This window comes from Macrosteles quadrilineatus, unplaced genomic scaffold (assembly GCF_028750875.1).
Source record: "Macrosteles quadrilineatus isolate MER2022 unplaced genomic scaffold, UCM_ALF_1.0 Scaffold_4__1_contigs__length_99947679, whole genome shotgun sequence".
NCBI classification, from domain to species: Eukaryota; Metazoa; Arthropoda; class Insecta; order Hemiptera; family Cicadellidae; genus Macrosteles; species Macrosteles quadrilineatus.
In genome coordinates this window covers 19,860,613-19,888,597 of record NW_026542597.1, presented here as the reverse complement: position 1 = coordinate 19,888,597, position 27,985 = coordinate 19,860,613, and the positions used below count along the sequence as shown (strand labels likewise).

General features: G+C 39.2%; 2 protein-coding genes across 2 annotated transcripts; one reads left to right on the top strand and one right to left on the bottom strand.

The window, feature by feature from the left end:
* Positions 1-835: 835 nt before the first annotated feature.
* LOC128992423 (kelch-like protein 5) lies at positions 836-27,985 on the bottom strand. The gene is made up of 14 exons (XM_054415991.1): positions 27,873-27,985; positions 26,870-26,934; positions 24,521-24,678; positions 23,602-23,763; positions 22,685-22,881; positions 21,375-21,491; positions 20,430-20,525; positions 18,819-19,008; positions 17,501-17,728; positions 3,921-4,083; positions 3,254-3,366; positions 2,773-2,872; positions 1,552-1,723; positions 836-1,078 (listed from the first exon to the last, which is right to left on the bottom strand). Exons 2-14 carry the CDS (start codon positions 26,920-26,922, stop codon positions 1,016-1,018), a joined length of 1,812 nt encoding a protein of 603 aa, XP_054271966.1. The 5' UTR covers positions 26,923-26,934; positions 27,873-27,985; the 3' UTR covers positions 836-1,015.
* Positions 10,948-13,245, top strand: LOC128992422 (uncharacterized). The gene is made up of 2 exons (XM_054415990.1): positions 10,948-11,521; positions 13,139-13,245. Exons 1-2 carry the CDS (start codon positions 11,048-11,050, stop codon positions 13,142-13,144), a joined length of 480 nt encoding a protein of 159 aa, XP_054271965.1. The 5' UTR covers positions 10,948-11,047; the 3' UTR covers positions 13,145-13,245.

Here is a 27,985-nt window from a genome sequence, read left to right as displayed (position 1 = left end):
TATATTTAATGACTACTACTTTTATTTATTTGACTTTATTCTAAATCTATTTCATTTATCATGAAACAGATTTTTATTCTCGTTGTGAAGCACGGGTACAGCAGCTAGGAAATAACAATTTTATTTCAGGGATTTTTTTGTAGAAATCCAGCCAGGTAAATGGAAATTCGCTGAGTCTGCAGGCTTGCTGTGGCGGGGGTATTTTAAGTCAACTAACTTTAAACTCATTTTAACGTATTATTTAGATAATTGTTTATGCATTTAAAATAGAGAATTGAAAATTACTAAAGACCCTAAACTACATTGAACCACTTTGAGGGAAAAGATTTAATCTATTTCGATAACTACATAATCCACCTACAGTAAATTTTTCATTTATTATTTGATATATGAAAATTTTAACTGTGGAATAACCTACAGACTAAAACGCTACTGAGGCAGTGACGCTTATTTAAAAAAAATATATATAGTCAACAAAATCCTTTTATCTAATCTTTACTACAATGTTTTGAGCAATATCTTGCCGAGATCCCTAAGAATCAATCAATGTTAGACTTAGGAATGTGGTTTAATGCAGTTTCACTTTCTATAGACTACATTGTGACACTATACATGCCTACGTTCTCTTTAACATTAAACTGTCTAAGACCAGTTCTTGCAATAATGAAAGCTTTTGTCGATTTTATCATGTGACTTACTAATTCCATACACTTAAAAGAACTTGAATTTTTCAAAATTTGCGACCCTACTGAAGTACCTTGATAGTGGTACCATAGTTCCTATATATAGCAGTAAACATAATAATTAATAACACAGTATAATAAATGAACATACAAATGATCACATTGGGATGTAATAATAAGTAATATGAACAAAAACTTAAGCCTTGATACATGTCATGGCGAAATTTACGAACTAAATAAAACGAGATGTAAAAACCTATGGCCATAACCATACATACTGAAAAGGAATGTTAATAAACGATGAAAGACAAAGGGTGAAAGAATGAACAGTTTTACGAGGAGTTTTGGACGACGACGACTGAAGCCCCAGCGCGGCCAGTGTTGAGAGGAGCGACCTGCAATCAAATATTCGTAATTAGAAATTCACAAATACTTTTTCCTCCCAAGTCCAAAACTTAGATAAACGATGTTTATATTTCTGACCAACAAACATTTTGTGTTAATGTGAAAAGTTACAAAATTTTTATAACTAACTAAATTACTCTCACTTTAAACAATTATCATCTTGAACAGACATATCCATTGTGTTCGCCTTTTTGTTTATAGTTATTATGTTGTTTTTTCACTATTATAAAGTTGTTTGTACTATTTTTCTTTTGTGCTTTTCCAGCTTTGGTTGAGTTTGTGCAATAATCTTGAGATATTTAAGGTACTTCGTCTCCTGCGAGGTCATATTTCTACACACAACACTTTCTAGAAACACCTATTTTCTACTAGTTATGAATTACCTACCTTCATAATACTTTTAACATTAACTCACAAAAAAAAATTGCTTCAAACAAAAACAACACATTTGCACTAGTATTACCTGTTGCCACTCATTGGTCTGCGAGTCGTAAGCTTCTACCAGTCGCAGGTAGGATTGTCCATCGTAACCTCCGACCGCTAGCAGACGATCTCCCAGACGACACACTCCCAGTGAGTCTCTCCCTACACTCATACTGGCCACCGTGGTCCATGTGTCTGTCTTGGGGTCATACCTGAACAGGGCGATACTACATGTCACCTTGCAAAAACACTCAAAAATATTTCATCAAAGTAAGAATTCCAATAATTATCTAGATAATGATTAGTAATTTTTTTCAGAAACACCTTAATTTAAGGCTTTTGTGGTGGACAGGGTTATCAGACGCGTTCTTGATGGATATATTTTGCTGACCAATTGGTTGAAAAAAACTACAAGAATTTCTGTCAAAAATTTGTTGTTATTTATTACAAAAACATAAATTATAATCAATTCTACGCTCACCATGTGGTATCTAGTGTCCTACTACTTTAGTATATTTTTAAGTAGGATGGGGAGAGGCCGCCTCTGTTTACAAGACCTGTACTTCTTGGTGAACGTGGAATTTAATCTGATATAACTTATTGTTTAAATTCTGCTGCCTCGCAACTGTCCTCACCTTCAATTCCCAAAATCTGCAAAGCTTATTTTTATGGCAAAATCTGCAGGGTGTCCACAAAAAATTTGTCATTAATTTCCATGACTTTCCATGACTATCCATGACCATTTAAAATTGATTTCCATGACTCGCGAACTTTACACGCAAATTATAATATAACACACACACACAAATATAACTGCCTGGACATGTTATTTTGCAGAAAATACTGAAATATGTAATAACAGATAACACTGGAGTACAATAGAGGTACAACAATGAACTAAAACAAACCGAAAACTCATAAAATAATACAACTGTAATAAATTGAATTGTCGAACATTTGTGAAAAATCCTGAAAAATGCTACAACAGTCCGGGTTACAGCTGACTAGAGCATTGAATGGTCCCCTCAAATCCATCCATAATTGGAAATTTCCATGACTTTCCATGACTTCTTGCCTATTTCCCTGACTTTCAATGACCAACATTTTTTCCATGACTTTCCATGACTATCCCTGACTTTCCAGAATGTGGACACCCTGCAAAATCTATCAGTTCATGTGAATACAGATAAACTCTAACTTCAACTATGATTAACCGTTATAGCTTTTAAATAATTATTGATTACCAAAATATATATTTTACCTTTCGACACAGTCAAAGCGAGCGGCAGAAGGGTTTGAGGCAGGAACGTCGTGTCCTCCCAGAGCATACAAGTACCCGTTCATTACCCCCACTCCAACACCTGCGGCAGAAAGTCAAAAGTCAGTTACCAAGTTACGGAGGAATGAACAAGGATAACCAGTAAATAGTGCGTTTTTGAGTAAGATCAGTACTTACTAGACGATCATTTCATCTTTAATTAATGGTTCAATATGGTATTTTTAACTCTAGCATCTGTTAGATAACATCGTTAATTAATTGATGGACTAATGAGAAATGGAATCACAGTCCAGAACCAATCCCATTTATTGATCAAGCCAGAGACCTTCAAATTGAAGGAGTACACTATAACCACTTACAACAACCTCAATAACCTTAGTATTTCACACCTCTACAATGAATTTGGTGGTTTACCTTAGCAAACAAAGTTATTAATGATTCTGAAAACAAATAAATATAGTACCTCCTCGCCGCTTGGCCATTGGAGCACAAGGAGCCCATCTGTTGGTGTGAGGGTCGTAGCACTCTACGGAACGCAGACAGGAGCTGCCATCTCGCCCTCCTACTGCGTACAGCCTGATGGGAAATAAAACACTTGTAGTACACCTAGTAGTATAAATATTACTCCTCATACAAAAATAAGTTTTTCAAATTAAACTCTTGAAAAATTAAAAACAATACAAAACGAACATTTGGTTTAAGAAACAATGACATTAGATAACGGTATTAGATGAAATCAGAAAAGCAATACTAGGGTAGAGGAGCACTATCTACAAAGATAGTAGGTGATGGAAAGAGTAAGGTGGTAAAATATGAGAAATAGAAGAAAGAGGTGAGGGGTGGAAGGGGGGTGGTACAATGAGGGGAGGTGGAAGAATGAGGGGAGGGTAATAGGGGGGTAGAATGAGGTGACCTTGTAGAAGGAGATGAGGGTAAAGGCGGGGGGTAGAATGAGGGGAGGTCGTAGAAAGAGAGGAGCGTAAAGGGGGGGAATGAGGGGAGGTGGTAGAAAGGATGGAAGTTGTAGAAAAAGAAAGAGGGAAGGGCAGTGGTAGAAAGAAGTTATTAGAAAGAGGGGAGGAGGTAGAGGGTGGACGAGGCATATCAGCACATCTGGGAGGTTCACTTACTTGCCGTTGAGCACAGCCACACCCACAGTCGACCGCTGAGTAGACATTGGGGCGACATACGACCACTGTCTAGTGTGAGGGTCCCACCTCTCTACTGTGTTGAGGTAGCTCCAGCCGTCATGACCACCTACAGCATACAGCGGTCCTTCCAGCACTCCCACACCTGTACAACACATCCTTACAGTGAAGATTATACAGATATTGGGGCAACATACGACCACTGTCTAGTGTGGGGGTCCCACCTCTCTACTGTGTTGAGGTAGCTCCAGCCATCATGACCGCCTACAGCATACAGCGGTCCTTCCAGCACTCCTACACCTGTACAACACATCCTTACAGTGAAGATTATACAGATATTGGGGCAACATACGACCACTGTCTAGTGTGGGGGTCCCACCTCTCTACTGTGTTGAGGTAGCTCCAGCCATCATGACCACCTACAGCATACAGCGGTCCTTCCAGCACTCCCACACCTGTACAACACATCCTTACAGTGAAGATTATACAGACATTGGGGCGACATACGACCACTGTCTAGTGTGAGGGTCCCACCTCTCTACTGTGTTGAGGTAGCTCCAGCCGTCATGACCACCTACAGCATACAGCGGTCCTTCCAGCACTCCCACACCTGTACAACACATCCTTACAGTGAAGATTATACAGATATTGGGGCAACATACGACCACTGTCTAGTGTGGGGGTCCCACCTCTCTACTGTGTTGAGGTAGCTCCAGCCGTCATGACCACCTACAGCATACAGCGGTCCTTCCAGCACTCCCACACCTGTACAACACATCCTTACAGTGAAGATTATACAGACATTGGGGCGACATACGACCACTGTCTAGTGTGAGGGTCCCACCTCTCTACTGTGTTGAGGTAGCTCCAGCCATCATGACCACCTACAGCATACAGCGGTCCTTCCAGCACTCCCACACCTGTACAACACATCCTTACAGTGAAGATTATACAGATATTGGGGCAACATACGACCACTGTCTAGTGTGGGGGTCCCACCTCTCTACTGTGTTGAGGTAGCTCCAGCCATCATGACCGCCTACAGCATACAGCGGTCCTTCCAGCACTCCTACACCTGTACAACACATCCTTACAGTGAAGATTATACAGATATTGGGGCAACATACGACCACTGTCTAGTGTGGGGGTCCCACCTCTCTACTGTGTTGAGGTAGCTCCAGCCATCATGACCACCTACAGCATAAAGCGGTTTTTCCAGCACTCCTACACCTGTACAACACATCCTTACAGTGAAGATTATACAGACATTGGGGCAACATACGACCACTGTCTAGTGTGAGGGTCCCACCTCTCTACTGTGTTGAGGTAGCTCCAGCCATCATGACCACCTACAGCATACACCGGTCCTTCCAGCACTCCCACACCTGTACAACACATCTTTACAGTGAAGATTATACAGACATTGGGGCAACATACGCCCACTGTCTAGTGTGAGGGTCCCACCTCTCTACTGTGTTGAGGTAGCTCCAGCCATCATGACCACCTACAGCATACACCGGTCCTTCCAGCACTCCCACACCTGTACAACACATCCTTACAGTGAAGATTATACAGAAATTGGGGCAACATACGCCCACTGTCTAGTATGAGGGTCCCACCTCTCTACTGTGTTGAGGTAGCTCCAGCCGTCATGACCACCTACAGCATACAGCGGTCCTTCCAGCACTCCCACACCTGTACAACAAATCCTTACAGTGAAGATTATACAGACATTGGGGCAACATACGACCACTGTCTAGTGTGAGGGTCCCACCTCTCTACTGTGTTGAGGTAGCTCCAGCCGTCATGACCACCTACAGCATACAGCGGTCCTTCCAGCACTCCCACACCTGTACAACAAATCCTTACAGTGAAGATTATACAGACATTGGGGCAACATACGACCACTGTCTAGTGTGAGGGTCCCACCTCTCTACTGTGTTGAGGTAGCTCCAGCCATCATGACCACCTACAGCATACACCGGTCCTTTCAGCACTCCCACACCTGTACAACAAATCCTTACAGTGAAAATTATACAGACATTGGGGCAACATACGACCACTGTCTAGTGTGAGGGTCCCACCTCTCTACTGTGTTGAGGTAGCTCCAGCCGTCATGACCACCTACAGCATACAGCGGTCCTTCCAGCACTCCCACACCTGTACAACACATCCTTACAGTGAAGATTATACAGACATTGGGGCAACATACGCCCACTGTCTAGTGTGAGGGTCCCACCTCTCTACTGTGTTGAGGTAGCTCCAGCCATCATGACCACCTACAGCATACACCGGTCCTTCCAGCACTCCCACACCTGTACAACACATCCTTACAGTGAAGATTATACAGACATTGGGGCAACATACGCCCACTGTCTAGTGTGAGGGTCCCACCTCTCTACTGTGTTGAGGTAGCTCCAGCCATCATGACCACCTACAGCATACACCGGTCCTTCCAGCACTCCCACACCTGTACAACACATCCTTACAGTGAAGTTTACACAGAAATTGGGGCAACATATGACCACTGTCTAGTGTGAGGGTCCCACCTGTGACGCATAGCGGCACGCTATATTTTATATAGTGTAAGCATTTCGCGAAGCCGGGCTGCATGACCATCTCGTTGCCTGCTGCGACTGCATTAAGGCGCTATCCCCACCTCCCTAGACTCTTGTCTCTTCCTTGCTCTACCAACCGTCAGATGAAAAGGAAGCTGTAATTCGCTGACCGGGACTCTCATGTTACTGATAAGCTATTTACCATCATTATTTAGGACCCAATTAGGAATAATGTCTGGCTAAGTCAGGAAACAATCGGGGAGCCCTTCTGGCTCACCCGACTATTGAAATGAGGTAAATTAACTCTTAGCTTCAGTCAAATGTTCCCAGAATGTAGGTTATTAGTTATCAATCAAATTCTTACATATTTCACATTCAGTATTCAATTTACGTACTATTCCATTCACCTTGCAATATTTCTAAGTAATTATCCATGTTCAGTCCATAGTTTGGAAGGATAGGTCTACAGTTAAATATTTAGTTAAGTTAGTGTAAATCAAAGCTGGCTAGGCAGGTGTTCTGATTTGGGTAAAAATCTCCGTCCCTCTGGTCCCCAGCAATCTTCCTAATTTTATTGGTAGCAGATTCAGCACGCTTAAGTTAAGTTTGGTCCAGACGTAGCAATTCCAACCCTATTAGCATTACCCTGTTATTTCCTCCGATTTCCTGAATTCCCGCCAATATCCCATAACCGCCATATATCGCCCCCGAACCCTCAATAGCAAACAATAGTCTCCCTCCTTCCTTCTCCCCTTACAGCTACATATGGTAGCAGACTTAGGCCTAAATCAGAGTACTTAACCTAGTCAGTTTCTTTTAACAGTTTCAGTTTTAGGAAATTTTTTTTAAGTGTACATTCTGGGGATATTTTTTTTCTGCCAAAAAGTAAGAGCTTTTTCCTGACTTAACCGACACCGGATAGGTAGCCTAAAGCTAAAGTGTATTAGAATTAGTAAATTGGTAGGGTAGTTTAAATTGGGTAGGCTAGGGTGACCATCCAACATTAGTGTGACAAATGGGTAGGACTGTATATGTTTGTTCTGATTTTAAGTTACAGGAGATCTTCCCACCTTTCAGGCCTAGGCAGCAGTCTCCCTAGGGATTAGTGTTGTGAATTTTTTTTTAAATTAAGCCTAGGCAAGAGGCATTAGCTGGTCTGTAATATTTAGTGGGTGTAAGGTCTCAGGTATGGTATTAATTGACCTGCAACCCAATTTTGTCAAATTATAAAACGGCGCTTTGCCAAACACAAGGTGTTTTTTGTTTGCATATTGGCCAGATTACTTTTTAAATAAAAATCTGCACCTTGTGAATCAGTGTAGAGTCAGTGTTGTATGTATATGTCCTATTAAATAAATTAATTGTCCTGCAATAGCCTATTTTTCACCAATTTCTTCTAGTGTTATTTACTGTTGTCATTTGTCATCTGTGCCTTATTTATTCTTGTCTAATGTATTGTGTCTTATGAATTATCTTTGTTACTTGTTTTGTCACACTATTGGTCATCCCTAGAGAATTATAGTTAGTCATTTTATCCAAATTTTCATTAAAACAAATCTGTTAGTGAAAATTCCTAGGCTAGGCCTACTTGGTTTTTTACAGTAGACAGTTTTTTGGTTATTAAAATGCAGTAACGCTTATTAGGCTAGTTTTTTAAGTTCTGTAATAGTAGTTTAAGTTACCAGGAAGCTTATAGTTACCATTGCATTTATGTAAGGTATTTCTAATATTGCAAAAACTAAGTTTTTGTCCGGGCGGACACTCGAATTATGTCGGAATCCTCGCCATTTACAGTAAGCATTGCCAAGTGGAGCAAGCAGCAATATCTGGTTTTCTGGTAGCAATTCAATAATTTTAATTAGTTTGTGTAGGTACTCATAACAATTTTGTTACTCAGTTTAGCTGGAAATTTGTGACTTAGCCTACAACAAATATCTTTTACTTCGAAGCAAATAAATTAGATTTTTAAATGCATTTTGCAATTTCATTGAATATTTTTGTTTTGTGTCTAGTACAACATTTTGGGTAGGCCTACATTTAGGAAGGCTTGTGTCAGTTTATGTAGATTTGTATTTTGTTAAGGAATTTTTCTTAAACAAATTGCCTTGTTAATTCGACGAATCTACACTTCTGTTCGTGGTCGGTTAAGCATGTTTTGGTTTCATAGCATTGCAATAATTTAGTTAAGTGATTTTAAGAAGTTAGTTATGATCCAAGTGGAATCTTCGTTTAATGTTCAGGTAATCGGCGACTCTTATGCCACCCGATTCGATTTTACAATTTTTGTCAAGCCAATCGTCACTCAACTGGAATTTTACGGCCAATCCTAGTCAAGGGTATTTCTGGAGCAAAAATATATCCGAACTCAAGAGTTTTGTTAAGTTAAATAGTACTGCCATACAGCCTCACATACCACTGTTGTTTTTGTTAGGGAACAATTATTTTTTAACAAATGTTGGAATTACAGTTTTTAAGAACTCTTTTTTGTCTTTTCTGAGATTATTGCGTCGGAATTATCCTACGATGGTAGTTGTGTTTACGACGTTACCGCATTATCCAAGGATAAGAAATTCATTACCTGCAGTTAACCGTCTACATCAAACAAACAGTTTTTTGCGTACTTTACGTTCAGAGTTCACCAAAGTAATTGACATCCCCGACGAATTGAATCACATGCAATATTTTCATGCCTATTATGGAAGGTCAATGCGTCGTGACGACATACATTTTAATAACGACGCATTTGCGACATTCACTCCATCTTAGAAAACGCTCTCTCACCAGTTCACACGCCAGAATAATTCATCCCTCGCCTCAAATACTCCAAATCAACCTCTTTAACCCAGATCAGAACACTCTGCTAAATTTATATTAGATTAAGCCTTCTCAATCTGTCGCTGTCCCCGCCAACGCCCGGAGGACTGTGAGTCTCAGGGTATCCTTCCCTAGGATGGGCTGCCCTACACGTCCTCCTCCGTGCGTTTTCGGCCAAATCTTTCACCCCTCCTTTTTCGTCTCCGACACCCTCGCTGAGTTCAGTAAAGAATTTTTTTTTTTTTTTAATATGACTTTCCACCTTTATTTACCTTTTATTTTTATTTTTGTTATTTTTACCCCGTTGGAAAGGGCTAAGTGGCTGGCATGCAGTCATTTGTCTAGAGGCAAACTCTCTTTCTATTCTTTCCTATCCATCCTTATCTTATTTTCATACTTCTTAGCTTACTTAGTCACTAAGGTTGGTCAAGTGAGGTTAGGTCTGAATCTGAATCCTAGGTCTGTCGACACTTCAAAAATTGACAGTGTTAGCGCTGTAATTGAGACTGATGAAACTGTAATACATCTTCCTTCAGAAGACCATTCTACTTTAATTGACCATTCTAACAGTTCAGTGAACCTTGTGACTCCTGCTGTTGGTGATCTGAATATAGGCCTAGACAAACATTTTCCACCATTGCCGACAAAGACAAAGGTCAGTGCTCGGGCTTCTCCTTCTACTGATAACTGGCAGACACATGTATCCCGAAGGAACAGACGCAAGTCCCATAGGCTTGTACCAATTATAGGCACCAAGTCTGTGGATGTAGGTTCTGTCGCTAAAACTAAGGTTAAAGCCGTTGAAAAAAAGACGTGGATCTTCCTATCTCGTATAGCCAATGATGTAACCAAGGAAGATATTGATAATTACATCTCTGATGATAGAATTTCAGGTGAGTCTATTCTTCTAAAGTCGAAGTTTGATAGGCCTTATCGGTCTTTTAAAATAGGTGTCCAACCTGCGGATGCAAATAGACTTTTACAGGCTGACTACTGGCCTAAGGGTTCATTGGTCAAGGAGTTTGAACAAAAATTTGTCCCGAGACTCAAGCCTCAATTCGTACAATCACGCACTTTTTTAGGGAAGATGCAGCCCCGTCAACTCAATCCTAGGTTATGGGCCTGAAATCTTGCCTAGTACGGGAAAATCTGCTAGTAGCCTGCTTGTGTGTGCTATAAATGTGCAATCTATACGTAATAAAATTGCTGAACTTGAAATACTTTGCTGTCAACTGGACATTGATGTGCTTTGTGTGTCTGAACATTGGTTGTTAGAGGCAGAAACTGCATACTACTCTAGAATCAATAGCCTAGACCTTGTATCTTGTTTTTGTCGAAAAACCCCTTGGGGGGGGTGTGTCAATTTATATTAATACTAAATGGAACTACTCTTTGTTAGACTTAAGTGAGTACTGTGAAGAACTGCATGTAGAATTTACAGGTATAATCATCTCTAACTTGAATCTCATTGTTGTCGCCATGTATCACTCGCCTAGTGGTAGTTTTGAACGCTTTTTTTATCTACTTGACATGTGTCTAGTTTATTTAACTTCGCTGGGGTTAGATATTATAATCGGCACTGACCACAATGTGAATATTATACTCAACCATCCAAGTGAGGCCAGTGATTTCAGGAACATTCTCCGCAGCCATGATATATTCTTCAGTGTCAATGAACCAACCCGTGGTCTATCTCCTTTAGACACTGTTCTTACCAATCTTGATAGCTGGAGATACATGGCCCATGTAAGTGTAGATCAGATATCTGACCACAAACATGTTTTTTTTAAACTAGATCTACCTGAAGGTGTATCCAAACATGGTCTGCAGGAACCTGACTACTTAAATAATCCTGTCAAAACTGTAACTTACAGACAATTTAATGAAAGTAACTACTGTTACTTTCAATGTGTATTGACTGATCTGGCAGTAAAGTGGCTCTCTGAAATAGAATCATTTAATGCTGAACAATCCTTTGACTATTTCTTTGATAAGTTCAGAAAAGTTTTTGACTATTGTTTTCCCTTAAGAAATAAAACCTGCAGGACTGTGCCTCCAGCCAAGGCAAATGCTGGGTGCAGTGTAAACAACTGGTACACACCTGAACTCTCTGCCTTTAAGAACTTTATCCTAGGTATCAGTGACTTATGCAAGAGTAACCCACAATTGCTGCCCTACCTCCGTGATCTCAGGAAGCATTATCGTTTGAAGGTAAGGGAGGCGAAGCAATTTGCTACTGCTACTGCCATTGCTACATCTCCAAATGCATGCAAGGCTGCCTGGAACTACATCAATAGGCATAAAACCCCCACTACTGTTCCTGCTAAAGACTTTTGCACTGCTGATGAGTTTAATTCATATTTTCTTGATTCTGTTGATGAATTAATCCTCTCTTGTAAACCTGATCCATCTGTTCCTTATGATTGCCTTAATTCTGTTCCATTTGTTCCCACTAATTTTTCATGGACACCTGTTACTGTTGATAAGCTGCTTAGAGTAGTCAGTAGCTTTAAATCCTCTAAGAGTCAAGATTTTTATAACATGTCTGTTGAGCTTTTAAAAAGATGTATCTATGTAGTTGCGCCAATCATTGTAGATATTGTAAATAAATCTCTGAGAGAAGGAGTCTTTCCTGAGGCTCTGAAGATTAGTAGGACTGTACCTGTGTACAAAAAGGGACCAAAGGACAGCACTGTAAGTTACAGACCAATATCTATCATCCCCATCTTTGGTAAGGTGCTTGAAGCAGTCATGTTAGAGCAGCTGTACAGCTACTTTGAGAGGCATCGCCTTATTGTGCCCGCTCAATTTGGCTTCCAAAAAGGAAAGTCCACCGTTCAGGCTGTGGACTGTCTTGTTCAAGAAATCTTAAATGGTCTAGAGATTAGAAATTCTACTTCTGTTATAATGTGTGACCTATCCCGCGCTTTTGACTGTGTGTCACATAGTCTCCTGTTGTCAAAGCTCGAAAGGTACGGGGTACGAGGCGATGCTCTCTCATTGATTAAATCTTATCTTGAAGGGAGGTCTCAAGTTGTGACTTGGAATGGTAACTCTTCCAGTCCTCTGATGGTGAACAATGGAGTCCCGCAAGGGTCTATTATGGGTCCCTTCCTTTTTGTAATCTCAATCAATGACTTGTATCACAGTGTTGCAGGCAATGTCCTGCTATATGCAGATGATACAAGACAACTCTCTTTTCTAGTCACTCAGATTTTTCTGTATCTAAAGTTGCTGTGCAGGAATTATTAGATGTAGCTTCTATCTGGTTTCGCAACAATAAATTATGCCTGAACCAAGCCAAAACTCAAAACATCACTTTCAGTCTTTCTAGGGAACTGAGGAAAGAAAACACTGTAAAGCTGCTGGGCTTCACCCTTGACCCTCAGCTTGATTGGAACGATCATATTGAAATCCTGTGTGGTAAGCTAAGTCGTGTAATCCATTTGCTCAGACGGTTGAAGGCTGACATGCCATTTGAATTTGTTCGACTTGCGTACTTTGCTTTTTTCCATGCTCATATTCTGTATGGCACTAGGCTCTGGGGTCACTCCCCTGGAGTGCAAAAAGTCCTCAAACTACAGAAGAAAGCTGTCAGGGTCTTGTGTGGAGTCCATCAGCTTGAGCATTGTAAACCTCTGTTTGTTCAGCATGGTATAATGCCTGTACACAATGTATTTATTTACCAATGCCTGTTAGAGATTAAGAACAATGAATCAGCTTTTCCATTGGTTAATAATGTTCATCATTATAGCACTAGGAACAATGAAAATATTTTTAGAGATAGAGTTAGACTAGATTTAACTCTCAACTGCTTTCCTGTTGCAGGAATAAGGTTCTACAATGCCTTACCCATAACTGTAAGACAACTCTTACCGAACAAGTTTGCGACCACACTAAAAGCTTGGATGCTTGCCAATCCATTCTATTCCATAAAAGAGTTTTGGAATGCACAGCTTGTTACTATTGGGTTGAACCCACAGTAGTCCAGTAGAGGTATTACAAAAATATAAATTTATTTATTTTTCTCTGCCTTGCATGGCTTGCAGCATGTAGTTTTCATTTTTTTTTATTTTTAGTTGCATGCATTGCTTTGCATGTTTTGTATTGATTGAGATCCTGCATGTTTTTTTTCAGCTTTTAATTTAATTTTGTTAGTCAAGAATGCTAGAAGAAGCTTGGCATGTGATTTATTATTTATTGTATCGTTGACGTAGCCTATTGTCCTGTATGCACTGAATGGCCTAATAAATCATTTGAATCATTTGATTTGAATTTGTAGAGGTAGTTAGATTTAGGGAGAAATAGTTACCAGTAATTTAAGAAACTCAAGTACCTTTATTTTTGCAAACAAAAAAACCAAATGAACCGGAAACTTCGCCTTTCAAGTTAAATACTTGACTCAAAAAATCTCCAAAATTCCCAAAAAAACCTATCCACACCTTTTTCAAGCGCTTGCCGACGTGCAATTTTCTGCATGCGTAGTTTTCTGCATGCGAATTGTTCTTCTAAAAAAAAAAAGTTTCAACAAGAACAGTTTTACTATCCTTCCAACCCCACCAACACACAGACCCCAAAACGGTATCCGCGAGTTCCACCAGTCTGGTTCTGAGTAGCTCGGCCCCAACGAACCCATGGTTCACCTTTTGAGTCCGAACTAACCTGTCAGTGATCGGACCTCCGCCTTGCGACCAACCCTTCTTCATTTCCACAACGACAGTCACCTTGAACAACAATTTTTTAACGATCATCAGCGATCAAATTCAAATTAAATACTCACTTCCCCCAGCATGACTTATTAGAAACCAGACAACTGCTCAATAAAAAAAAAAATGAACAACCAAAACTCAATTAACAACTCTACAATTTCCCTGCATACCAACTAATTATGAAATATCGTGCACATATGGGACCCTGTTTTTGACCGCAATAGACATTCTGCACCTTCCGTCATCAGCCAGCGATGCTCCCGCTCTCTGCCGTGGTTGGTTCAGGAAGATCCGGTTGTCCGAGGTACCAATTACAACTAGGCTGGTCAGAACTTTCCACATCTGGAAGCAAATCAAGCAACAAAACTTCACAATCAAAAAAAAAAAAAAAAAAAAAAAACCTTTTCACCAACCTTTAACAAAACTGTTCTGTTTTCTTTTCTTTCGTTGTAAGGGGGGTGGTGAGTCGTTCCAGATCCAGCCTAACACCGGTCCTTCCAGCACTCCCACACCTGTACAACACATCCTTACAGTGAAGTTTACACAGACATTGGGGCAACATATGACCACTGTCTAGTATGAGGGTCCCACCTCTCTACTGTGTTGAGGTAGCTCCAGCCGTCATGACCACCTACAGCATACAGCGGTCCTTCCAGCACTCCCACACCTGTACAACACATCCTTACAGTGAAGTTTACACAGAAATTGGGGCAACATACGACCACTGTCTAGTGTGAGGGTCCCATCTCTCTACTGTGTTGAGGTAGCTCCAGCCGTCATGACCGCCTACAGCATACAGCGGTCCTTCCAGCACTCGCACACCTGTACAACACATCCTTACAGTGAAGATTACACAGACATTGGGGCAACATATGACCACTGTCTAGTGTGAGGGTCCCACCTCTCTACTGTGTTGAGGTAGCTCCAGCCGTCATGACCACCTACAGCATACAGCGGTCCTTCCAGCACTCCCACACCTGTACAACACATCCTTACAGTGAAGATTACACAGACATTGGGGCAACATATGACCACTGTCTAGTGTGAGGGTCCCACCTCTCTACTGTGTTGAGGTAGCTCCAGCCGTCATGACCACCTACAGCATACAGCGGTCCTTCCAGCACTCCCACACCTGTACAACACATCCTTACAGTGAAGATTACACAGACATTGGGGCAACATATGACCACTGTCTAGTGTGAGGGTCCCACCTCTCTACTGTGTTGGGGTAGCTCCAGCCGTCATGACCACCTACAGCATACAGCGGTCCTTCCAGCACTCCCACACCTGTACAACACATCCTTACAGTGAAGATTATACAGACATTGGGGCAACATACGACCACTGTCTAGTGTGGGGGTCCCACCTCTCTACTGTGTTGAGGTAGCTCCAGCCGTCATGACCACCTACAGCATACAGCGGTCCTTCCAGCACTCCCACACCTGTACAACAAATCTTTACAGTGAAGTTTACACAGACATTGGGGCAACATACGCCCACTGTCTAGTATGAGGGTCCCACCTCTCTACTGTGTTGAGGTAGCTCCAGCCGTCATGACCACCTACAGCATACAGCGGTCCTTCCAGCACTCCCACACCTGTACAACACATCCTTACAGTGAAGATTATACAGACATTGGGGCAACATATGACCACTGTCTAGTGTGAGGGTCCCACCTCTCTACTGTGTTGAGGTAGCTCCAGCCGTCATGACCACCTACAGCATACAGCGGTCCTTCCAGCACTCCCACACCTGTACAACACATCCTTACAGTGAAGTTTACACAGACATTGGGGCAACATACGCCCACTGTCTAGTATGAGGGTCCCACCTCTCTACTGTGTTGAGGTAGCTCCAGCCGTCATGACCACCTACAGCATACAGCGGTCCTTCCAGCACTCCCACACCTGTACAACAAATCTTTACAGTGAAGTTTACACAGACATTGGGGCAACATACGACCACTGTCTAGTGTGAGGGTCCCACCTCTCTACTGTGTTGAGGTAGCTCCAGCCGTCATGACCACCTACAGCATACAGCGGGTTTTCCAGCACTCCTACACCTGTACAACACATCCTTACAGTGAAGATTACACAGACATTGGGGCAACATATGACCACTGTCTAGTGTGAGGGTCCCACCTCTCTACTGTGTTGAGGTAGCTCCAGCCGTCATGACCACCTACAGCATACAGCGGTCCTTCCAGCACTCCCACACCTGTACAACACATCCTTACAGTGAAGATTACACAGACATTGGGGCAACATATGACCACTGTCTAGTGTGAGGGTCCCACCTCTCTACTGTGTTGAGGTAGCTCCAGCCGTCATGACCACCTACAGCATACAGCGGTCCTTCCAGCACTCCCACACCTGTACAACACATCCTTACAGTGAAGATTACACAGACATTGGGGCAACATATGACCACTGTCTAGTGTGAGGGTCCCACCTCTCTACTGTGTTGAGGTAGCTCCAGCCGTCATGACCACCTACAGCATACAGCGGTCCTTCCAGCACTCCCACACCTGTACAACACATCCTTACAGTGAAGATTATACAGACATTGGGGCAACATACGACCACTGTCTAGTGTGGGGGTCCCACCTCTCTACTGTGTTGAGGTAGCTCCAGCCGTCATGACCACCTACAGCATACAGCGGTCCTTCCAGCACTCCCACACCTGTACAACAAATCTTTACAGTGAAGTTTACACAGACATTGGGGCAACATACGCCCACTGTCTAGTATGAGGGTCCCACCTCTCTACTGTGTTGAGGTAGCTCCAGCCGTCATGACCACCTACAGCATACAGCGGTCCTTCCAGCACTCCCACACCTGTACAACACATCCTTACAGTTAAGTTTACACAGACATTGGGGCGACAGACAACTACTTCTGTGTAGGGTCTGCAGGGCTCTGTTACTTTCGGGGCAACAATCAGCATGATGGATCCGTTCAGGTTGAAAAAAAAACGTTTGGGTCAAGCCAGGTCTAGTAATTTATGTTAGATGTGTCTGTGCTTTTTGTGATCGCAGAAAGTAACTTCAAAGTTGGCAATCGAAAATTGATGATTTTGCCACAGTTGCAGGTGATGTTACCTGACATTTGCGAATGAACTCTGAAGATTTTCTAGATAGTACTATGACTTTGAAAGATGTTCTCAATTTCGTTGTGACCACAGAAAACGTGAATGACTTTGCCGTGACCGCATAAAAATATTTACAACCAGGCTGAGACCTCAGATTTTTTCGGTTTTATCATGACCGTGGAAGACCTTTATGATTTTGCCATGACACATTTTAAGATTTTCCATTACCTGTTTTGGCAAACAGAGATGTCATTGCTGAATTCCTTCATTAAAATAAGATTTGTAATATTACGCACATGCTTGTAAGTTTTTAAAACACATCCACCCACTCTTAACATTTGATGGTATTAAGGTGCCCATACGAGAGTGTGAGTACTTTGTGCAGTCTTACCCAGTCCGTGGCGGTGAGTGGACATAGGAGGCAGGTTGCTCCAGGTTTTCGTCTTGATGTCAAAACACTCTACAGAGTTGAGTGTCTTCAGTCCGTCGCGACCACCCACTATGTAGAGTTTACCCTCGACTACGGCCACGCCGAACTGCAATCTCCGTCCTGACATGTGGGCTACATGGCTCCACTTGTCGGCTCTCAGGTCGTACTGCTCTATACTGGTGGCTCCAGCTGGACAAGGTTAAACAGGATCAACTTTCAATTCAAGGCAAAATAATTCTATATGTGAACACATGGTGCAAGTGCGACTTTAAATATTTACCTTATTGAGAAAGTCTTACGGGTTTGTACAATATAGGATTTCTATTTTTGATAGCTCAAAAGCTTCATATTATATACATACATGTGAGTATGTCCTCTAAGAGGTTTCAACAGGGCGTCCTAAACTCTCAACCAACCTTTTTAAAGTATTTTTTCTGAACCAAAGGCTAACTATAATATAATATTTTTCCTTTGTCCAAAACTCAATAACTACCTGTTTAGCTGCTATTTTGTTTTTGTTTTTACAAATTTATTTTTTATTTGGTAACGGGTTTTTTGTAAGTAGGCCTACTAGTGAATTGGAATTTGATACATAGAGATTAACAATGCAAAGACCTATTTTGAGGGAAAATAAAACTTTTTCATCCTGTTTGGTTTCAAAATGGTGACCATTTACAACTTTACATAAACATAACATAAAAACATAACATAACATAAAAACTACATCGGTAAACAAAAGTACGGTATTCTTGTTTGTAAGTTTCATTTAGACAATTTCATTCTAGGCTAATTCTAACGATACCAAATTTAAGAAAATCGGTTCATAAATAAGGGAGGAATCTAATTTTTTTAATTCTGTGTACATCAATAATTGTGCTCAATGGACAACTATCAATTAATTAAAACAGGATTGTTTTATCTTTCTAGTAGTAATGTTACCCAATGACCACAAATATTGTTTGATACACAGTCATAAAAATGGGTATTCTTCCTTACTTACGAACCGATTTTCTTAAATTTTTTATTGTTAGAAAATTGTGTACATAAAACATCGTAACCGTTTTCCAATGCAGTTTTCATATTATTTAAGTTAAATGGCCGCTGTTTTGAAACTAAAGATGATAAATAATATTTTTTCTACACCCCATGATGGATCATATGTCAATTGACATTTTAGTTTCCCATATAGCTCCATCTACCCTCCTTATTGGGAATACAACAGAAATTTGTCCATTGCTCACATATGTATGGTTAACATATATTTATTAAAACCTCTTACATTTATTAGCATCCATGCCTCCAACAGCAAACAGCACGCCGACAGTAGACTTGCGAGGTCGTGTCCTCGCCGACTGAAGGTTCGGCCGCCGTTCTGGCAGCAAGTGATACTTCATGGCCTCCATGATCAACTCTTGACATGCTCGGTCCTCACGAAACAACAACTCCGTCTCAATGTGGTCAGCGATGAACTGGACAATCACAACGGGTAACCATTACAAAAGATACCGATGCGTTAAAAGGTCATACACATTTCATGACTAAATTGGATTTGATTACCGTACTACGATTCTGACTAAGGCAAAGATGTCTGGAGTAGTGATGTGTCAAAACCGAATCTCAAATCTCAAAACCATCAAAACTGAGGAAAAGTTTCGGTTTCGAGATTCGATCACCAAGTTTCGAGATTCAAAAGTTTCAAAATTGAAGATTTTGGCAGTTTTATTTTTTGAACTGATGACATTTTTTTGTGCCATTCTTATTGTTTTCAATGGCTGTTTCCAAACAAGCTGGTAGAAACAGAGCAAACATCACCATTAACAGTAATGAAACAAGTACATTTTATTCTGAACTTCAAAAGGTATCTTAAATAGTATAACTGGTACAATTCAGTTTCACATCAATATTTACTAAACACAAAGAAATATTGACCGCTAAATGTTCTAATTAATCTAATATTCGTGTTTATGTTGGTGTTAGATAGTAAAATTTTTTTGTTGGTTGTTTATGAAAAATTTGTTGTTTTGGGTTTTAAGATTGTCAGTCACATTCACATAATTATGTTATGTCATGGTCAGAAGTCGATCTCTTTCAGTTTTGATTGCATACTTAACATTTTATGATTATGTGTATTTTTTTGTAACCTTGATCTTTGAAACCAGCTAAGTAAAAAAGTTTTGCGTTAAAGTTTTGAGATTCGAGATTCGGGATTCGATTTTTTAAAGTTTCGGTTTTGGTTTTGAGATTCGAAATTTCTGGTTTTGACCATCACTAGTCTGGAGGATGATTGGTAAATGAATGAGATGACATCTTTGTTACTGACTAAGATCAGCTGATTCTTTTGTCAGGACCATTTATTAAAAGCACAATGATCAAGGACAGTTGGGTTCAGTGATTTGATTTATCGAAAAGTACTAACCTAACTCCTGATAGAATCAGTACTCTTTTGATCAGAAGGCAAGCACTATTATCACCCAGCTAGATTTCATTGTGGTTTTGTGTCCTGATCTTAGGGCTTGTGTATGTGTTTTGGTAATTTTTTTTGTAAAACCTCCTCTTTAGGGACGTATTTTCTAAACATGATGCAACCATTCAAAATCTTTGTTCAACATTAACAAAATATTGTAGGCTAGCTAGTTTTACAATAGAATACTATACGTTACATTAAACCAAGGCCACACTAAAAAAACAGGCCGTAATGCTCGTCAAGCATGACGTCACGATAGAAGACGGCTATGACGTATAAGTATTTATTTATTTATTTTCCAATGAAAGATTAAAACAAGCAGCTGATCACAAACGGCAAAATTACGTCATTGCCATCTTCTATCGTGACGTCATGCTTGATGAGCATTACAGCCTGTTTTTTTAGTGTGGCCTTGATTAAACTCACCGAAGGAGTCAATAGAGGAAGTTTGACGAGGCTCAGTAGTTTGCTGATCCCTTTCTTGCGAGCCGTAACATCATGGTTCAGCCAAGACATTAGGGCCTGAAACATTGGTAAGTATTGTATTAAGCTTACAATAACCTTTCTTGTACAGTTGATCATGTCAACATCATGATTACAATAATGGCACCATCTGTGATATAATCTCCTGATTGCGGGACATGTCTATAGTCGATTTTCTAAGGTGGCAGAAACCAAGACCGTCCCACCAAGATTGCAGCCAACCATGATAATTTCCTGTAATCGAGCAAACATCCGTGATGATTACTTAAAATTGCGGATAAACCAGTGAACACTACCTGTTACCATTTTAACATTTGTTATCATCTCTAAGGGCCATAGTAATGACTGAGGATTATTCGCAAATGGTGTAACGTCTTGTACGATTTACTGTATCCGTAGCAACGTCTGTCATAATTTCGGCGACTTTTGCGAGCACCGCAACATTGGGATCATTTTTGGATATCACCTTTTAACCCAACGACGAATAAAGAGAATAAACGGCAATTGTTGGTGAATTTTACTGGCTATTATTTAAAAAAGATTCCCATTCCCATGAAAAAAAAACAATTCAAAATTTTTTAACAGTCATCAAAATAAAGTAGCCTACAATTTCCAGTTCCAAGTTGGCTGGACACCCTATCAGACCTAATGGTCTGCTGCACTGGTCAATCAAAAGCCCAAGAGTAGTAGTTATAAACAACTACCAGGTTGCGGCTCATGTCAAAGTATAGCTTTCAGCCATTTTTTTTAGGTATCCTCACATAGGTGTAAGGGCAGTTACCTAGTTTATATTACTCAGCCATTGGAATCAATCAGCTGTATTTCAAATTTAGAAATTCCTGTAGAAATTACAAAATTATTCTATTAAGTTCCAAATAGGTTTCTTACATGAAATATCATTTCTTCAGATGGAACATTTAGGTCATCGGAGGCCAGCAGTTTACTGACTTCTTCGGCTGGCAACAAAAGGAACTCTTGGTTACGAATCACCTCCATAAAGTGTTCCTGTAAAAAACCAATGATTAAGTCACCTTTCATTGCACATATCTCTAAATAAAGTCTAAAAAGTATAGGTACCTTACAAGATAAAAGATTTAAAAATAGCCTACTTGTAGATGTTTTATTACTGGTAACAGTGAGTTTTCGTGTGTGAAGCCCATAGAGTCGAGTTTTCAATCACCTGTTACTTACCAAAGTGACCAAGCAGATGTTGGAAACAGACATGACAGTGACGCTCCATTAACAGTGAAGTAAGAAACAAACAAACAGTACCATGGCACTAAACTGTAATTGGCAGCAATTTCAACCAAGGAAGAGGTTCAAGCAAGAAGAGAGAAGTATTCAGAATACAAATCCTATCAATAAGTGACAGTGAACTAATCTAATTAGATATACAATACATTTTGAATTTTTTATGTCAGGATGGAATCTTTTCCATAACTCAAAGACAATCGTTAAATCCTTGTTCCTACCCATGTTTCATCCTTGACTATAGATACAGCTGGGCATTCCATTTCCCATGTTAAATTTGTAGCCAGTTTAAGAATGAAAACTATCGTAGTTGCAAAGAGCCACTGACATGCCCCCCAATGTAAATTACTGTTCTATCGGTTATGTCTACTTATAACCAAGTCAAACTGATACAACAACATATTGTAAGCTATAGAATCTATTATGTCACATCAACTGTCTCAGTATCAAAAACAAGAGTAGAAAATGAAAATTTTTCACTGTAGCACACTTTGTGAGCTGCACTCATTCACATAAGGTAATTTTTTTATAAAAAGTAAACTACAGCTTATCCATATTGATTAAATTTCTACTTCAGTATTTAAAAGTTAAGGATTACATCTTCCAGATTTGTTGTGCTTATCCACAGAAGAGTAAGGTACAGAGGAAACACCCTTATGGAACCAAAGTGCATTTTTGGCTTTAGTTGTGCCGAGCAAGGAAGAGCCCGAGCGGGGAGCATTGTGCAGATATTCATATTGCACAGGGAACGCACCGTGAGCCTTGTAGTACATGAGGGCGAGGGGGCAATGTTGGACTTTGCTCTAGACACTAGCACAAGAGAGAAAAACTAGACAAAAACAGAGACAAACCAAAACAAAAGAGAGTTTATTGAACTTTAGTGCTAGACACTTAAGTGTACCATTGAATGTTTCCTCTGTTTCTCTGTGGCTTATCTAATCACTCACAGTTGTATAGTTGTGCGCCGCGTCTCTAAGAGACACGCAGCCCTGGGTGTCAGCGAACAGACAGATGCCGATACAGTTGGACGGATGAAGCTGCTTCTTGAGGAATGCGCAGCAAGCCTCGACCACCTCACTGAGCTGCAGAAGACAAGCAGTTCCTAGCAGAGTCTCTACCGTCTCCTCACGTAGCTCTATCCTACCTGAAAACGGAAACAAATTCACAGCTTAGATTAGATTGCGAAGAAACTTTATTTCAATTTATTACAGCGTTCAAGCTTATTTCACAGGGCTCTAAGGCTTTTCAAAGCAATAAAATGCCACCAATAATATAGAATATTACAGTGGAACCTTAAAATAACGAATCCCAAAGGGCCAAGTCAACAAATTTTTAGAGCAAGTATTTTATTTCATTGAGGTTCGTTACAAGGTTAGCGGAGGTAAAATATTTTTGAAGGTTCACAGACCATCTAAGCTACATTTGACCTCGTTAAGACATTGATAAATCGTAAAAACAGGTACTGCATTTAAAATGATGTAATATAATAACAAAGATCAAAACATTGATGGCAGAGACAAACAAAGTAGGCCTATAGAAAGTTTAAAAAAACATTAGGTAGGTAAAACTAGAAAAAACTGTAAAATCACAAGTCATAAGAATTAAATAGCCTACTTAACAACAAAATAGTCAAAGCTTTGTTTATATAAAAACTCACTAAACCAAGGATGATTTTTTTATTATTAACAATTTTTTACATTTGGATTGTGAAAACAGTTTTTTTTAGTGAAATGTTTATCGATCATTTGCAGGGTTCTAGAATAGTCGTATTACGGCTAATACAATACAGTTGTATTGCACATTCAATACATTTCTTATTTACTCTTTTAACTAAAAATATCATTCCATTAACGTTAGGACCAACCTGTATAACAGAAGTGTACCAAGTCCCAGAGTGCCTCCCCATCAACATCCTGCAGTACGATCTCGCTCTGACAAGACTCGCGCAGGTTGCTGGTGAACATTGCGGAGAAATACTCCGACCCGGCGCTCAGCACTAGCCGGTGAGCAGGGATCTGGCGGCTGCCTGGTTAAATCATCATCACAAATCGGTTGGGCAACATGGCAAAACTTTTGTAGCAAATTCCATTGTTACAAAATATATTAAACCAAAACTCTTTAAATTTTCAAGGTACCTATCAATATATGACTACTATGATTTTAATAACCATTTAGCACATTTTTCAATAATGTTATAGCATTGAAAAATTATTGAATTTACCAAAATCTCAAGCAGGTCTATAGGTTTATTACTTTTGATCTTGGTTTTCAGCATCATGACAGTCCAGCATGTTTTATGTTCTAACGACTTGGTAACTACATTAGATAGGCCTATATATAGGCCTATTCAATTTTAAAGATCCTAAGTATTAATCTTGTTGATACTATAGATAGTTAATGGGTTGATTGGTTTGTTATTGTATCTAGGTTCAATCTATGGTTAAGTGAACTTTGAGGTTTTGATACACATTTTCACAAGAAAAATACCAGATAGGCTATAATTTTTTATTTTGTATGAAAGTTTTTTTACGCTAATTGGCATTTTTTTTTTAATTTTTAAGGGAACGATCCAATCTATGGTCTTATACTACACAACATTGACCTTTTGTTAGATGGGATTTTCAATTATTGGCCCATTGACAAATGGCATCTGGGTCCAGGAACAATCAAACAAATCAAACCAGCGACTTTCAGATTTGAAGGCGAGCACTAACCAATTGGTTACCACAACAATTCACATTGATTGATATTGTAATATCTACAGATTAAAAGTTAAAGATTACCTGCGATTAATGTAACATCTGTCAGCTGATTCTTTAACAGGTAAGTTTCCATTCTGCCAAGACTTTTTTCAGCATGTTGGCCAGACCGGAAGCATTCATCGTGGGATGCAATGCTGGACAAACTGTGCTCTGAATAGCTGGCGCTGGGTTGTTCTGGCCTAGACATCACCATTGTGTTAGTATTTCAGTTAATCTGACTATTATTGATATTCTAGGTGTTAACAAATCTGAAAAAAACTCTTCTATCAATACTGTCATGGAACTTTAGAGAGGTAAGCCTAAGTTACTTAAAACTATTGTGGAATGTATTGACTGATGTTTTTGGTTTGAGTTTTAATTTGGACGTACAGTTTCTTAACTGGGCTACGCTAATATCGATTGAAACAATCGATTCGATTAGTAAACCTTCATTCGATTTTTTCTTGTCAGCAAGTTTGGTTAGTTAGGTTAGGTTATGACAGTTTCATTTTACAATTAAAATAGTTAAAAATAGCGATTATTGATCAATATTTTCTATCGATAGTTTCAACCGATGTTAGCGTAGCCCAGTTAAGAGACTGTACCCTTTAATTTTTCAAGAATAACATAGCATTGATGTAATAAAACTAACCAAATAACTGACAAGTCATCTTAATTTTGCAAAACACAAGAAGCAAATTTGCCTAGGTTCAAGTTAGGGGTATTTTTTATTTTTTTAAGGAAGAGGGGTGGCACTATTTGAAATGTGAAAAAACTTTGGGTTAGGTTCGTATATTGCTTTACTTACACAATGTTACCGCACAAAAGTAATGACCAGCGTCACCTGAATTTCCGACATAAAATAGGCCAATGCTGCGGGGTTCCGGCTGCTACAGGTCGTGGCAACACAGGATTAGATTACAGTTGATAAGATAACACCGGACAACTGAACCCGACTTTCAATATACACGCTGCAGATAGTTTTCATTCATCTAAGTTAATGACTCTTTCAAAACCAGGTACTCACTTTAACCCTCCGAGTGTTATGTGTCGTAAAAGCGACTCATAACACATCCACTGTAGTGTTATGTGTCGCTTTTGCGACTCACAAACGGCGACGGCTCTGGGACTGACTGAATCAGATTGAACTGGATCGAGTTAGGTATAGTTTTTTTTCAGCAGATTCAGAGCTTTCTCCTGATGTCTGTTTCTATACGCTTTTCATTTTAGTTCCGAAAATATTGTAGCAGACAGCTGACGTGCGCAAACAGCTTGGTTAACCTCGCACCGATGACTGATGTGTTTTATTACATTTATCATTGTTTTAGTGTTAAAAATCAAAAGTAGTATATACGTGGAGCATTATAAGAAGATTTAAGTGATTTTGAAGGGCTGGTTGATGATCCTGAAGAAGTAGGTAGTGATATTGATGTAAATTATCAGCCAGATTCCTACCTATGGTTAGGCTATGCATTCTTAGCTAAACGCTATGTACCGAAATCTGTTTTTTGCCCATAACTTATTTATTTGCAAACCTACATCCTTATATTATTATATTTTTGGAATCCTCATAAAATTGTGAACAAAGTGGCTATTTTAAAATATTTGTACTGTAGACCTATAAACTATAACAATTTATTGAGCGCAAACATAATTTTTTTCATTTATTTTATAATTTTTGAGAAATGTTAACCCCACAAAAATTGTTGAACATTTTTTTGTAATGTTTTATATGTTACATTGAAGCCCATAATTTTCCAAACAAAATGATATATAAAACAGTATACTTTACATTGTTTTTAAGTTTCTAAGATACATTTTAATAAAACCCTGCGGTTGCGAAATAAATGGGCGAACATTAAGACCAAAACTAGAGACACTTGGAGGGTTAAATAGCTTAGTGTGGCCCGGCCAACTTATTGTTCAACTTTGTAGAAGGAAATTGATGCTTTGCTAAGTTCTACCCTGTATGAAAACTAACAACATCATAGAGTTTATTTTGAACCATTAACTTAAAAAGTTAAAGAAATTTTCCAATCCAACCAAGATTGACTTAACCTAGGATAATTAACTTATACCCAGTTAACTTAGATTTGTTAGGCTAAGTTACTCTTGTAGAATTACCTGAGGACAATAAGTTATTTTTAATGTATGCTTTTCTCCGGTATACTTACGTAGGCTATAGTTTTAAATTTGTTCTTAAAAAAAACAATTAGCCTAACTTAGTAATCATGTAAAACCTGTCGGAAATCCCAAACCCAACAAACTTTGTTTCAGATTTTACCCATTTTTAATGTTGAGGAATTTAAGTTAAGTTACTTCCAGTTTCCAAAGTTTATGACAGCAACTTGTTGAAACAAATAGGCCTAGGCCTAAATATTTTATACCTACTTGATATTATCGTCAAAGATTGACTCTCTCTTCTCTCGCTGAGGACTTGACATGATGCAACCAACCTTGAACCAATAAACAAATATTTTAAGTTTTTGTATTAAGTCAAGTACCGTAACTTAGCATAAATTAAAACTTAATCATATTAGAGTATAGGAAAATAGGCTGCAAACTATTTCCTACTTAAGACTGAGCAAAAGTAGCCTATATGTTTGAATTATATTTAAACGTTAACTTAAATGCCTGCTTAAAAATATTTGTTTTAACTTCCTTAATCCCGTAAGATACCGTATCTTAAAGGCTTACAATATAATACTGCAAGTAAATTTGCGGCTTGAAAAAACTTTTACATTTTTATTTCAAATTACCTATGCTACAGTTAATTTGTTTTACATGGTAAGGCTCTTTAAAAAACATTATTTTGCTACAGGAGAGTCAGACCTTGGCTAGCCTACAACTTATTTAGTACTTCAATCAAGTTCCAATCCCCTACTTTAAAACATATCATGTTCTCTATAAAGACCTTACTGATACAATGGCTTTTATGACAAAAATATATGCAAGTAATTAGTTAAGGATATATTTTTCTAAGCATCTCTGTCACAACCACAATATAACAAATTACCTTCTTCAATTAGGGACACTGATTCATTCCCTAAATTCAAAAAGAAGTTAAAAAACTATTCTTTTGGAGAAGGCCTTCTTCTCATTGGAGGAATATATGGAAGCTATGTAGATGTTTAAGGCTCAGCATATGAAATTTATTTTAGTATAATAGAGACTATAAAATATTGTAACAATGACGAATCACCTGTCTGAATATGATGTTATGTGATTATTGGAAAATAAATAAATAAATAAATGCAAAGACAATTCGCCTTTGTACTGTGTGTTGTGTATCCTTTGTTTGAACCTAGGTGGTAGCGACTATTGGACTTCACTTATAAGACTAAATTTCCCCAAAAAACAATGAATATTTGGGCTCCAGTGGAACATTACTTACCTTAAAGTTCACAAATCTAGTTAAGATAAGTCTATGTCAAATAAACCAAACCACTCAACTCAATTGTTTACTTTATTAGTTTGTTTGATCCATCATCAGTTATTTGTTTTTGT

Excerpts from the sequence above, each read along its gene's own strand:
- LOC128992422 (XM_054415990.1), top strand. The coding sequence starts at position 11,048 with ATGGCCCATGTAAGTGTAGATCAGATATCTGACCACAAACATGTTTTT.
- LOC128992423 (XM_054415991.1), bottom strand. The coding sequence starts at position 26,922 with ATGTCAAGTCCTCAGCGAGAGAAGAGAGAGTCAATCTTTGACGATAAT. Across the intron at positions 17,729-18,818 it reads AGGCATGGATGCTAATAAAT|CTGGAGCCACCAGTATAGAG; the intron begins GTAAGAGGTTTT and ends AACCTTGTCCAG. Across the intron at positions 2,873-3,253 it reads AATGGCCAAGCGGCGAGGAG|GTGTTGGAGTGGGGGTAATG; the intron begins GTACTATATTTA and ends TTTCTGCCGCAG.